Source organism: Bidens hawaiensis, unplaced genomic scaffold (assembly GCF_021521415.1).
Source record: "Bidens hawaiensis isolate Kalapana, Puna unplaced genomic scaffold, B.hawaiensis_p1.1 tig00015870_1, whole genome shotgun sequence".
Lineage (NCBI taxonomy): Eukaryota > Viridiplantae > Streptophyta > Magnoliopsida > Asterales > Asteraceae > Bidens > Bidens hawaiensis.
The window spans coordinates 362,493-376,963 of record NW_027492420.1 but is presented as its reverse complement, the minus strand read 5'-3'; the positions used below and the strand labels follow the sequence as shown (position 1 = coordinate 376,963).

At 35.5% G+C, this 14,471-nt stretch overlaps 2 protein-coding genes across 2 annotated transcripts; both read right to left on the bottom strand.

Annotated features, from left to right (window-relative positions):
* Positions 1–418: 418 nt before the first annotated feature.
* On the bottom strand, positions 419–5,938 carry LOC143549933 (uncharacterized). Its single transcript, XM_077040699.1, has 4 exons — positions 5,603–5,938; positions 1,296–1,409; positions 1,039–1,201; positions 419–955 (listed from the first exon to the last, which is right to left on the bottom strand). Exons 2-4 carry the CDS (start codon positions 1,397–1,399, stop codon positions 419–421), a joined length of 804 nt encoding a protein of 267 aa, XP_076896814.1. The 5' UTR covers positions 1,400–1,409; positions 5,603–5,938.
* Positions 5,939–6,975: 1,037 nt separating this feature from the next.
* On the bottom strand, positions 6,976–11,630 carry LOC143549932 (pentatricopeptide repeat-containing protein At3g61360-like). Its single transcript, XM_077040698.1, has 5 exons — positions 9,917–11,630; positions 9,781–9,825; positions 7,918–8,024; positions 7,677–7,842; positions 6,976–7,594 (listed from the first exon to the last, which is right to left on the bottom strand). The coding sequence occupies exon 1, from the start codon at positions 11,628–11,630 to the stop codon at positions 10,062–10,064; it is 1,569 nt and encodes a 522-aa protein (XP_076896813.1). The 3' UTR covers positions 6,976–7,594; positions 7,677–7,842; positions 7,918–8,024; positions 9,781–9,825; positions 9,917–10,061.
* Between the last annotated feature and the right edge of the window lie 2,841 nt (positions 11,631–14,471).

Sequence of the window (14,471 nt, the reverse complement as noted above, 5' to 3'; positions counted from 1 at the left end):
GCTTGTTTGGTAGTCAGGTTAGACCTGTTCTAACTTTTATCGTGTTTGAGCGAAAAAAACTGTAACATATAAATAATTCCTTACAAGGGTCCATAAACTTTGCTTCATGTTAGGTCGGTATGGTATGTGTGCGTCTAAAATGAATGGACGCTAAATACTTTCCGATAAGTGTGTATGAAATGACCAAACTACCCCTTAGTATTATATAAAGAAAAAAACTAAACACCGAAAATTAAAATTTAAAATAATATATAGGGGTGGATGGTGGATCTGAACAATACTTTTTTAACTCTACAAGCTAACAACATATTCACAAGATGAAAGGTAAAAGCTTATGCATGACAAACAAATACTCCACAAAGGATGTATTTCTACACTTTATTATTTATAACATTTGATTTTTATCATGTAAACATCATTAATGCCTCAAACTCTCTCGCTCATGAACACCAAACTGTAAGTCGAATAACGCAAGCACTAGCGCACGATGGGCACGTCCGGATGGTGGTATGAGAAAATTAAATGCCATATCAATCCCATACAATGGCTGCCTAGGCACATCATGTACAACATTTACTCGTTTTTCCAGATAATAAGAACACATCTCAGCAATAGCGAGGAGAAGTCCACTTCCACGTGCCTCGCGATAGCCCGAAAACGAGATCATGTAGCTGAACAGCGAGATACGCATTATAGAGAGATCTTCATCGCTAGCATCAGAAATAAACCTTCTTACAAGTCTCTGATGGCGTAGAAGACCATTCGCTAACGCATTTTGATCCAAGATCATGACCCAGAAAAAAGCGAACAGCGAGATACGCATTATAGAGAGATCTTCATCGCTAGCATCAGAAATAAACCTTCTTACAAGTCTCTGATGGCGTAGAAGACCATTCGCTAACGCATTTTGATCCAAGATCATGACCCAGAAAAAAGCATCATTGTGCAGTAGAGCCTGCCAAATATCACATCACTAGTCACAAAACGAAAACGTGTTGGCGGATCAAAAAAATTTTAAAAACACTTGTTTAAGATAACCTTTCCCAGCATGGACTGAGCAGCTAGATTTCCAGCTCGAGCACATAGGCAAAGAAGGTCCTTCAAATGACGGTGTTCCCAATAATCGTCCACCGAGATTCTTTCAAAATTTACAACCTTCAGCAATGCGGTGTTTCGAGATAGACGGCGAAAGTTTTTCGATCTGCAAGAAAAACATTTTAAATATCTTATTATCTGAGAAAAATACAGAATACGACTGTAACAGAATTAAAAGAATAAAGAAACATGTTGCTTACGTGGCTGCGAAGCGGGCAAGATCAGCCGCCCCATTGGCTGATGTCGCCAAAAGAGTGATAATAAAGCTCCATATTTCATCACTAAGCTGAAAAAACGCTGCCATCCTCTGCTTTCTGGATTGGCAAACATCATCAAATAAATTTAACTTCAAAAGGATGATGTTCAAAAGACTATAATTACACACGCCAAAAAGAACTTTTTTACATGCATATACATATGCAGCGGATTATAATTTCTGTATAATTTTGTATTCAACCAAAAAATTGGTTTGGTAATTCTCTTTCACATTCCAAATTAAGCAGATGCATAGATACATAAACAGATATTCCAAATTAAGCTTCCTAATAAATCTAATCATGATTTTTTTAACTTTAATAAATTGATAATTTCATTCATTGAAGCGTGGTGTTTACATCGAAATGGAAGGCAAACGCGCAATAAGCTGTATCGCTAGCCCTTTTTGAATAGCAGCATTAAGTCACTATAAAAATCATTCAAATTCGCATATATCATGATTACTTATGAAAAAAAAATCATATAAAAGCAAGATCGATTTGAAGCATGACTAGATTTGAAAATTTGATAATCGACACAATTTGGAAAGTGTTTTATATCTCAATTAACAAAGCACCAAAGAAGCAATTTCATTCGCGTGCTTTTACTATTTTTTTAGATAAAGAGCAAGAGGAAGTAAGGAATTGTTACTCAATGCGGTGCTCTTCCTCTTGATCAAAATCAGAATTCTGAAAGCAAATTCGCATAAAACTTGTGATGTAAATTGCTTTAGAGCTCCCTTTATATTGTGAAACATAAGAGGTTTTTCTTACGAAACGTGTTGCGTTCACAACTAGAACATTAATTAAAATAACAACCAACTAATAACCTCAATTTTTTAATAGCAAAGGCCCGGACACCCGAAATCACCCTAGCAAACGAATCACCCTCCCGCCCGAAGAATGAAACCACGTGACCCGGTATACACACTTAGGAGGAAACCCACATCTAGTAAAATCCCCTAGCTCAACCGGAAACAAAATGCTCCAGACAAGAGCCAAACCCACGACTTCCCTTATGGAAAGTCATGGGGCTACCACTTGACCAATCGGTATTTGGTAATAAATAAACTTATTGAAATTGGGTTCGGGATTTATGAAGAAAAGTTTAATTGGTGAGGTAGTGACGTATGTATCTATACAATTAGGGGTGTGAACTTCTAACACGACATGAACCTAACACAAAGTTTTCAGGCTTGACTTTAGTCTAAAGACTAAACAGGTTCGGGTCAGTCTCAGGTCAAATCCACAAACATCTTTAGCTAAACGAGATGTGTTCGTCTGAACATGGTGGCTTTGCGAGTTGTCCCGTTTTAACCCATTTGAATTTATGTTTTTTCTCAAATGTGTTTTATGCCATAACTTGAACTCGTTGAGTATTTTAGCCAAAATTCAAAAGATAAAACGAGTAATAAGCATCAGTTTTATTGTTTAAATGTAATTACGTTATTTTTATACAATTGTATATTTGGTTTTAAATATGTTATTATGAAGTATCCACTATAAATGCGCAAAAAAAAAATAATCATAAAACAAAAAACTAGGTTTTACAAGTTGTGTTCGCTTCAACCCGCGAAAACTCGTGTTGTGTTATCTCATGTTGTGTTCAAATTCATCAAATTGACACAATTTTTGGATTCATGTTAAGTTTGACCCATCGACCTTATATTACAGTTAGCCGCCACTACGGTTAGGCCAATTAGATTAGCCGTTGGTTATAAAAAAAGTGAGATGCTCCGAGGCGTATAGGTCTCAAAAGCTAAGGTGCGAGACATGAGCTTCACGTACGTCAGTACGGAGGCGTTGGGTGTAGAATATTTACTAAGATTTTATTTACAAATAATAATTAAACTTGATAATACTTTTTTAGCAATTTACTTTTCCCTTTTTTCTTTCTTTTTAACTAATTTGTTTTCTTGATCTTTTGTCTTTTCCTTCTAGTTGTTTGACTCTTTTAGTTGGTTCACATTGTGTGATATTAAATAAGAGTTATCAAAATGTGAGTAATATTCTTTTTTTTTTCTTCAGGATTAATATTGTGGTAAATATTATCAAAAAAAAAATTATAAATATAATATAATATATAGTGCTCATGTACGTGAAGTTATCGCCTCGTTCATAGTGCCTCGCCCCTCAGCTTTTATGAACTAATCGCTTCGGCGCGCCTCGCGTATTGCTGGTTGCCGTTGGGTGTTCATTGTCAAACTCAACTTCCATTCTGAGGTGCTCAGTCCTGACAGCCGTGGCACTAGGCGCAAGGCGACAACATCACGAATGCGAGGCGCCAGGTATTTAATATATTGTTTACAAATTAACTCAGAGACAGAATATATGAAACAAATAAAAAAATATAAGACTTTTAACTTGTTAATCCTATGCACCCAAATATAAGATTATAAAAAGATGTGCACGTAACTTATTAATAAAAAAACCACTTTTAAGCACCATTAATCTACAAGAAAAAAAACAAAAGAAATAAAAAAAATTAATAACAATCTCTATATTTTAATAAGAGAGTGGAGATTGAGATGGTTTGGGCATGTGAAGAGAAGACAGACGACGAATCCTGTTAGATCCGTAGAAAACATTACTATAGAGGGGGGGAGGGGTAGAGGACGACCTAAATTGACTTGGGATGAGAGGATTAGGCATGATCTCATAGACCTAAACCTCTCTGAGGACATGGTTGATAATAGAAATCTTTGGAGAAGTAGAATTAAAGTTAATGATTTTTAAGAAGAAATGCATACCTTAGGGCTTATACTTAACTTATTTAGGTCACATACCATAATGGTATTTCCCCTTCATATATTATTATTATTACTATTACTATTAGTATTATTAGTTTTGATATAACTGTTGAACTTTGATTCCCTTGTTTTGCTTAATACATATTATTATTATTAGTATTACTATTAGTGTTAGTGCTTTATATAGCTGTTGAACTTTGTTTTCCTTTGTTTTGCTCCATACATATGTATTTAGATCCGAGGGTCTCTCTGGAAGCCACCTCTTTATCCCTTTAGATAGAGGTACGGTGTGCCTACATCCCACCCTCCCCAGACCCTACTTATAGCTTTGCTGTCGGTGGGACTTCACTGGGTATGATTGATTGATTGATTGATATTTTAATAACTACGGTATATTTTAGTACGATGCTTTTGATGTTGGTCTTTTATAGAACCGAGGGTCTCACTGGAAGCATACCCGATATAAATCCCTTGGGATAGAGGTTTGGTCTATCTACATCTCACCCACCCATACCCTACCAAAAGCTTTTCTATGGGTGGGATTTTTACTGGGTATGGTTGTCGTTTTATATAAATAAAGCAAAACATAAGTGATCAACAAAACACATTTATACATTACTTTTTTAATTATCACAATGCAAAATAAACATTGACTATGAACATACAAAATACTAAAATTAAATTAGAATCCTTTTCTGAAATTGACATTTAGGAAATGACATATTTTTATTTTTTAAATAAGAGTGTTGACTTAAAAGGGAAAAAAAACAACTGTGAAAGATTAACGTAATTGAAATATTTCAATTAGAAAACAACGATCTAATTCGAAATTTTCAGTTAGGAAGGAATAGTAAATTACCTAACTGGTTTTTAATTATGAAAGAATTATGTGAAATTCTTTATTTACATATAGCCAATAATCAATCTTTCCATTAGGATGAAGCATATATAGATTGAAAGTTAACCAGGATTGAACAGCACACCCAAACAGATGCTCCATATAGTCAGTCGATTCACCTTAAGACGGACTTTCAGCTTGCAAATATCCTCATTAAACATATTTTTTAACGAGTTGGGCATGATTAACATCTATCCTCCAACTTGAGGACGAGTGTTATTTGTATGTATCAAAGTTATTAAAAGTCCTCGCTTGTTGCGCCTAGGCCCATTTTTTATGCGAGGCTCAATAAATGCGCTTCTAGTTCCTAGGCGAGCGCTTCGGCATTGTCTATGCCAAGGACATGAGAAGATAAAAGCCGAGCAAAACAAACGCAAGGAGTGCTATTGAAACTTAGGTCTAGGTGAGGTCAACTTACATTTGAATCTTGACTAATTTAGAACTTTTGGTACAAATTAGATGATAACTATGGTATGTATTGTAATATTATTATGTGTATCAGTCAATTAGTTTATGGATCATGGGCCATACAGATATAAACAGAAGTACAGACCTTAAAAGAATAAGACTAGTATGTAGTTTATAGTGATTGAGATTAAACTCACATCTTGTTCGAATAGGCGCCCCATGGTAGCAGCAAAGCCTTGTGATTTTGCTATATGAGAAACTATCCAACAAGCAACCAACTTTGTACTGTAATTCAAATAAAAATGTTAATAATCAGTCAGTCAGGCATATCATCAAACACCTTGTATGCATGAATAAATAATAATAATAATAATAACTTGAAAGCAGAAGAAGCATAGCTAACTCTGTGTTGATTTGATTTCATCTGGAATTGAAATTGGTAAATAATAATAATTTGGTTGCTTGCAATCGAATGATTTAGGGCAACGCCAGAGATTCATCTTCTTTTGCTATAACACGACACAACAATTAAATCAAACTTATAACCCGAGCCCAATGTAAAATAATCAATTATAATAATTATTTAACTCATGAAAAATACTGTCTGAATTATTATATTACTTTTGTCTGACCATAACTTGCAGGCTCAAATGACATAACCAAAAAGCTGAAACCGAGTAAACAGACATTTCGGTTTTTGAGTCATGGATCATATTAGATATGCTTATTTATAAATGATATTGAATTATAACTTATAAATATTGAAAATTGGATTAATTTAGACGAGTCAAACAAGCAAGCTTACGAGGGAGCTTACCTTAGCGCAGGCATGGGTTGGCTCGTTTATAAACTACTGATCTCGAGCGAGCCACGATCAGGATACAATTAGATGGGATTAGCTTTAATAACCAATTTTCAAGGTCATAATTGTTTAAAAAAACATGAATGCATAAATATTATTGAAAATAATAATATTATACTGAATAAAAGCTTATATATATTAACAGTTAATCAAATAGAATAATATAGCAATAGGTCTTCTGGTTCAATGACATGAGAGTGATGGTTAAGGCTTGAGATCTTTGAGATCTCATGTTCGAAACTCGACTCAAGAGAGTTTTCTCAGTGGTGAATTTCTTTCTTGATGGTGTTCTTTGATGAGTCAAGTCTGAAACGTTAAAAATTTGTATAAACGGTTGACATCTTGTTCAAAAATAAATATAGAAATCAAACCCACATTTGAACTAACTTTAATGGGTCTGGCCCTTTATTTTAGCTTTTTACAATTAGAAATGTGGATTCTATTTAAGGTTATAAATATAAAATAAATTTACTTCATGATTTTTTAAAACGTGTTGTTTCGGACACACAAACCATTATCATCCAAGGTTGCTTGGAATCGGGCGGTTCCAACTTCTACCGTATTTGAATAAAATCCATAATAATAGTCAATAACTCAACGTGTATAGTGCAATATAGACATAAGAGTTTGTGAAAGAGCAAGGAGATGAGGAAGAGAAGCCCCAATTCTTTACAAAAGAGAGTGATGGGCTGGATCAAGCCCGGTGGGCCGAATCTATTTAAGCTCGGACCGATACTAGTTATTTATAAAATCTGAAAAACCAACCCAGCCCAAAAGTGTACCTGTGTTGTATTAACTTATTACTAGTAGAGTAGTTACAGTAGTAGTCTACAACAGTCAAAACACACACAAGTGCATAGCAAACATGCTGCTAACAGAATTTATTCATATTATATTATTGATTTGAAGTCCCATACAAAACTCAAGCAGGTTTAGATGGAAAAACTTTATCAAACAAGTCAACCAGTTTCTTTCGCTCGTCACGCATATGATACCTATATGCAACCGGCAACACAGTGGCGCTTCCAGTCAAATGAAGACTCGTCGCATAATGTAGTTGAAGTACCCTAGACATTTCATTACACATGCCATGAACAGCATTAAGGATACCAAATCTATTAGCCACTTTATATCCAACAAACGAGATCACATAGTTGAGCAAATGCCCTTGCATCTTTATCAAATCACCATAGCTAGCATAGCGGATAAAAGACTTGATAAGCGAATGGTAATCGAGAAGCTCGTTATACAAAACCATATTATCAAAAGCCGCTTGATTGCTTGCTGCTATAAATTGGTTGAACCAGGCATCATTATATAAGAGTGCCTGCAAAACAGCATTACTTTGGACTGGTAAATTCAACCTGTTTTATTAAAATGAACAGACATGGGTCCTGTAGTATTATTACCTTTGCGAAGAGGGTCCTGGCAGCCATATTACCCATTTGGGCACACACACAAATGAGGTCCCTAGGATGATGATGCCTAGAGAAGTCCTCAATCGAATACAAACAACGGAAGTTGACTTCCCTAAGGATGTGGATTCCTGCTGCAAGCTGTTTAAACAGCCTGCACCTGTAAAATGTTTCCAGTGAAGTCATTGATTAAAGCACTATAAAAATAATATAAAAAAAAGCAGTGAAACTTTACGTTGAGGAAATGGTTGCGATTGCTTTCACGCCATTCGGTGAGACCGCTACATGAGGATTAGTTCAAGAACTCCAATGGGTAAATCTATAAAATAAACCATCTTCCTTCTATTGGATCGGCAAGCACATGAAAAAACATAATTAACAACAAACAATTATATTAATCTCAAACAAATGAAGAAATAAATACTTGAAAATTTCATTGAACAAAAACAATCAATAAATGGGAGAAAAAAACAGAATTATTAGAAGTTACATTTGTCTATAAATTCCATTTAACAACTAAAATCTATTAAATTCTTCGATGAAATTTACGAAGACTTTACAACAACACGAAGAATTGTATTTTACAGAAAAAGAAAGTAAACCCTATAAATTAAATAGGATTGCCATTTAAGCATAGGAAAAGAATCTAATAAGACCGGTGTATCTTTTTAAGATTTAAAAGCAGAATTGTTTTGAACCTTAGGCAGATTTATAGAACTCGGAGTCTCGGAATCAAAAATTACCTCATGAAGAAGACTAAGATGATATGTTTCTGACTATGCTTGTGTAGAATATTTTTCCCTCAGTTAAAGCAAAATCAAATGATATATAAAGAGCTAATGAGTCTTAATACCAGAAATGCCACGAAAGCAGATAGGTACAATATTAATACATATAAGAAAGACAGAAGGTTACACACGTCAGACATCAACAAACTCACAATATGCATTGACTGATGAGTTGATTATGGTATAAGACACTATGATTTGTCAATTTCTGATTGGTTTAGGTAGAAGTGGTCGGCTAGTCGGTCATTCAATACAATTTTCGAGAAAAATATTTAGTCAGCTTTCCAACGTGTCCTTAATTACTACTTTTAGGTAGTTGTTGGTATGACGGTGTTGCATTAAAATTGCATGAAAGTTTTGGATGCCTCCATGTAACACGCTAGGCAAATCCCACATCAGCCATGGATAGAAGAGATTCTTGGTTTACAAAAAACGTCCTGCCTCTAATAATGTCTTTTGTGATTAATGGTTGTGTATGAGAGAAGTCCACAGTAAACATGATCAGGTGAGAGCAGTACCAAGATGGGTGACCTCCTAGCAAGTCTCCATCAGGACGACCAAAAACAAATTTGTGAGCTCCTCATGGGCAAAGTGAACAATATTGGTGGTACAAGAGGCTGCATGCCGCACCCCCTTATGACCAAGCTCTGGTATAAAAATAAGTCAGGGCGGTATTTTTAGAGAGAAAAAGTAGTGTCTTAGATGTTATAGAGTGCCTAAAGGCATTCCCCACAAGGGGGAGTATTTATAGGGAGAATCGACCATTGTTTTGGTATTCTTCATTATTAGACGAGTAACTGCCCAAGAGGTGTATCATTGCATGTCATGTGCAATGGCGGAATCTAAACATTTAAATTGGGGAGTGGGAAATACATGTGAGATTTGGGCCCAACCAAATAGAAACTAATATCATTCAAACCTAATGGGCTAATGCAAAAAAAGAGGGGGGGGGGGGGGGTGACGAGAAATCAGCACAAGATTTACAGTGGCTCGGATGGGTATTAAGTAACCCACCTTACATCAACTCCATGATGTCCACAAGAGTTTATGTTTCTCTAATAACGTCTCGCTAAGAAGGCAATGATCATCTCTTTATGTCTCAATAAGATGGCAGTGATCACACTTACATGTTACAGCTCACTAATGATGGTATTGATCACAAATCGTTCTATTAGTGATCAATTTTACAACTATAACATAAGCGTTTGTGCGTAGATAGTAACAGAAATATTAAATAGTTAGATCCTTTATCTATATGAAAAGAAATCATGTAACAGAATTATTCAAAGCTGATGATTATTTATACTTACAGTTGCGCTCAAAGATTACCACTTCTCTCCACCAGTTTTCCCAACCTATACAAACAAAACATATTCATAAGATAAAAAAAAAAACAATTAAAACCCTGTAAACAGTGTAAGTGTAACTTTGATATGAAGTACTTACAGCTGAAACAGCTTTCACATCTGGGCTTTCTTTCTTGAATGTCTTAGGCCCACTGTTGAATTGCAACTGAAACAGTGTAACTGAGAGACCGAGAGAGCGATTTAAGAACCTGAGAAATGCTTGAACTGCAAATATATTTGAAATCTCAAAAGTGCCACCCTTTAGCTCTCCAAAATCTCCGTGCATTTTCACCATGACGGCTCTTTTTAACCTTTAAGAAAAGCTTATAAGCCATCTCAACTTTATTTGAATCCAGCAGTTTGTTATTCAACTTAGCAGAAATTAGCCTACTAGGGCAAAAACCTTTCTTCAGACACTCCTCCATGATGACCACAGCATCTTCAAGTTGACCATTGTTGCAAAGCCCGTTAATAATATGCTCATAAACTTCTACATCAGAAACATAACCACTTTGTTCCATCTCATCCCATAAATTCAAAAGCATACCACATTTACCAAACCGCGAGAGTCGCATAAGCAATATCTTATAAGCGTTTACCGATATTGTACACTTTGCGTCTTTTGCTTTCTTATAAATCATCATAGCAGCATGCGGTGGGCCATAACTGCATAAAGATTCAATGAATGAGGTCACTGTCCCTGTGGTCGGCATAATACCCCGACCTAGCATTTCATCAAACATTTCAAGTGCATCTGCTACCCTTCGAGCTTTAAGAAAAGCAGATATTATCGACACATACGTATCAACATTCGGTTCACAACCATTCCTCAACATAGCATCATAGTATTTCAAACATTCATCAATATCTCCAACCGAGATAAAATTAAAAATCATCGCATTATAAACAGCAGCATTCAGCACACACAATTCCCGTTCTTTCAAACTCTCAAACATCTTAACCGCGTCATCGATTTGACCGTTCCTCCCCAAACCCTCAAGTGCATAGCTAAAAGTCAAACTATCAGCTTCAAACCCGTCCTCCACCATTTCCTTCAAAACCTTCTCGATCTCACTAACCCTACCGAACCTAGCCCACCCGCAAATAACTATATTATACGCCTCGCCATCACACTCCACTTTCCCTTTCATTTTATTTAGCAACGTACTCGCAGCGGATACATACGAACGATGACAAAGGCACCGAAGCATAACTTTCAAAGAATCCAAATCACATTCCCATTCCCCAAACATACGTAGCGCTTTCGAGACGCGTTTACCTTTAAGAAAACTATCGATAAAAATAAACAGAGTTTGATTATCAGGATTCAACCCTTTAATCCTCATATCGGTTAACACATTATGCATAACATCGAAATACTTTCGTCTACCTAACGCCTTAAGAAGCAGATTATAAGTATCAACATTATGAAACAACATCTTATTATGCTCAACTGCCCAGTCAAATAACATAACCATAGATCCACCATCTATATTGCCTCTGTTGATTACTCTAGCAATCAAATTAGAGTTGACCTCAAGGTCAACGGAAGCTGCGGTCAATGCGCGTTTAACCGCATTTGTTCCGTTGAGTTTTTGAATGAAGACTCCTCTTAATTTGTCTTCAGGTGACAGTAGTAAGAGTTGCTGAGTTTGAGCTAATGAAGGTGTGGTTTGATGGCGGATGGGTAACAGGACGGATAATTGGTCTAACACGTGGTGCTCGTCGATAGGTTTGGTTAGGTCACATGTTTGTGTTGAAAGTGAACGGAAAATTTGAGTGGTGTACCTGAATTTGAATTTGGTAAGGAGCATGATATGATTGATTGATTGATTGATTGTTGGTGGTGGTGAAGGATTGAATTGAACGGAAATTGACTCAGCAGCGCTAGTTATCAGGCGCAGGTGGGCGGTGGTTACGTCTAGGCGATTGACGCAGGGGAGAACAGGACGGGATCCTCGTTTATGTTCGTCAATTTAATAAACGAATCGGAAAAAAATAATATTGTTTGGTAAGCTTAACGGACGACAAAGGTCGCATTCGTTTAATAGTGTTCGTGAATGTCCGGTAATGTCAGTCTGATTATATCCGGTAACATATGTCTGGTAACATAAGTTATAGTGTTGTTAATGTTGAAATTCCTTGAAGAATGAATAATTTAAAGCTTGTTTCTCGTGAAACACTTCTTTAAGTTTGTGGATTTTGAATACCAAAACATTAATTTGATATGATGTATTTTGTTACTATGTTAAGTATTTTTGGATATCATATGATGTGATGTAATGTTCATTAGTGTTTATGTTAAGTATTTTGATATGTTTATTTTTGTTTTAAAGTTCATTAGTGTCAATTGGTGTTTGTTTGTCCATTAGTGTTCGTTGCCCATTAGTGTCCATTTACAATACTAACGAACGGAAACATACAAACTCAATTCCTTAATGAACGGACACGGACACGAATTTTCGTTCGGTGGGGTGTTTGTGAACCGTCCATTTGTCCGATAAAAGCTTAATAAACAAACATAAGCAAGGTCTTGTCCGGTTCAGTTCGGTCTGCATTCGGTACATCCCATGGTTTTTTTGTTTGCAAATTTGCCTTTTAAGATATTTTTAATAAATTAATGTAATTTTGTTTTAACCGTAAACAGAACAAATGGAAAGAAATGGAAAAAGGTTTTAAATGAATAAGAAAGATGTTTGATACGCAAAGAAAGATGAGAATGAAATTCAAATGGAGAAAAACGAAGGGATGTAGATTAATGATTCATTCCATGATTTCTACATACCAAACACAACCTCATTAATATAATAAACTAACACCATGTGTTTTTCATACCGACTAAATCTTTTCTTTTATAAACTCAAAACGATTAAACTGAAAGTTTGAAACAAAATCCATGCAACAAGATAAACTGAAAGTTTGATTCAAACTAAATGAAATCATAGGATACATAAAAAAGTAAGGAAGGACATTGTGTAAACCTACGCTACTGCAACTGAATAACAAAGCTCCAAGCATTATGAACATCAACATTCAAGTGTTTGCCTGAATCAAACACATTTTGTTACTGAAACCATAGGATCTCAATCATCATCCTCATCATTATCTTCTTCATCATCATCACCCCCGTCCTGTCATCATAACATGACGCAAGTTAAAAGAATTATTAACTCTTAATTATTAAATAAGCTTCTTGAAACTGACCTGTCCGCTTTCCTCATCTACCTCGGACTTGGATTTTTCAGATTCTTCATCCTCCTCAACTAGGCTCTCCTATTATTGTACATAAATTAGATTAGAACTTTAGAAGTGACCCATTTATTTATTGATTGGTGGTCAGTTCAGGTTATGCTAACGAGTGAAATGGCCACCTGTATGCAGTCATTAGTTTCGGTCTTCCTTTTCGCAGCTTTGGCTTCATACGGTGCTTGAACCTTGTGGTTATAGGTTCAAAGCTAATAATTATTTATATTTGTATTTATACTTACGGCTGCACTCAAAGATTTCCATAGCTTTCCCAACCTATGTGAACAAAAAACATATTCATTAAATAAAAACCAGTATAACCCTGATATGAAGTACTTACAGCTGAAACAGCTTTCACATTCGGATTCTCTTTCTTGAATGTCTTCCTCACTGTAACCATAAGCACCCACCCAATATTATAAACTTATTCTTCACATTTTACTAAATAAGCCCTTTCCGAATTAGGAAGACAAAGAAAGCACTTGGGGCTTGTTGGGATCTTTCCCGGCCTTAGCCTTAGCAGGTCTTCCCTACCTTCCTGAAAGATCAAAAAAAAAGATGTCGGTTATCCAAAAGAACAAAGTTTTATCTATCGGTTGATCTAGAGTAAGTAATAAGAAGAGATCTTAGCTTGTCATCAACAGGCTTCAAGGTGTCCTTTTTTGCTTTGCTGCTCCTTTACCTAATCAGCAAACCAATTCTTAGTGTAATTAATTAAGCTCTAACTATTTAATATGAGGATCAAACTATAACAAAATAATTTATAAAAAGAAATAGATCTGAATCTGAAAGCATACATACCTTGAAGCTAGAGGAAAGAAAGAAACAATTGATCTGTGATCGCTGAACACAAGTAGTTAGTAAGAATCAAGGAGACTGACTTTTACAAAGAGTGACCGGACCAGCCAGTTGACTTGATCGAGATTTTTTTCTATGATCAATTGAAATTGTGATTCGAGAATCGGGTTACCGGCTGTAGCCGGTTTCAGACTAAAGTAGAACAAGAGTTAGTGCCTAGTGGCATGGGAATCGGGGGTTGTCTCCTTTACACCCTCCTCTTTCAACAAGGTTGTAGTTTGGGACTAAATTATTAACCCTCAAAAGTTGGTATCAATGCTCATACGGTACCGGTACCCATCGGTACTATACGACTTTGAAACCTTAAAAGTCGGTATCAAACTGGTATCCAGTATCATTTGCTCATCATTAGTTAAGTATGCTATAATGTTATTATGCTTATATCGATGGTTTATAATACATACGCTGAATTTTAAACTATAACAAGATAGTTTAGCAGCATCCATGCATGGATATATATTACTTGAATGTCCATATTTTGGTTATAAATTTATGTGATGCAAACTCTGGAAATCTGTTTTGAGTCAAAGGCGAAAAAAAATTTTGGACCT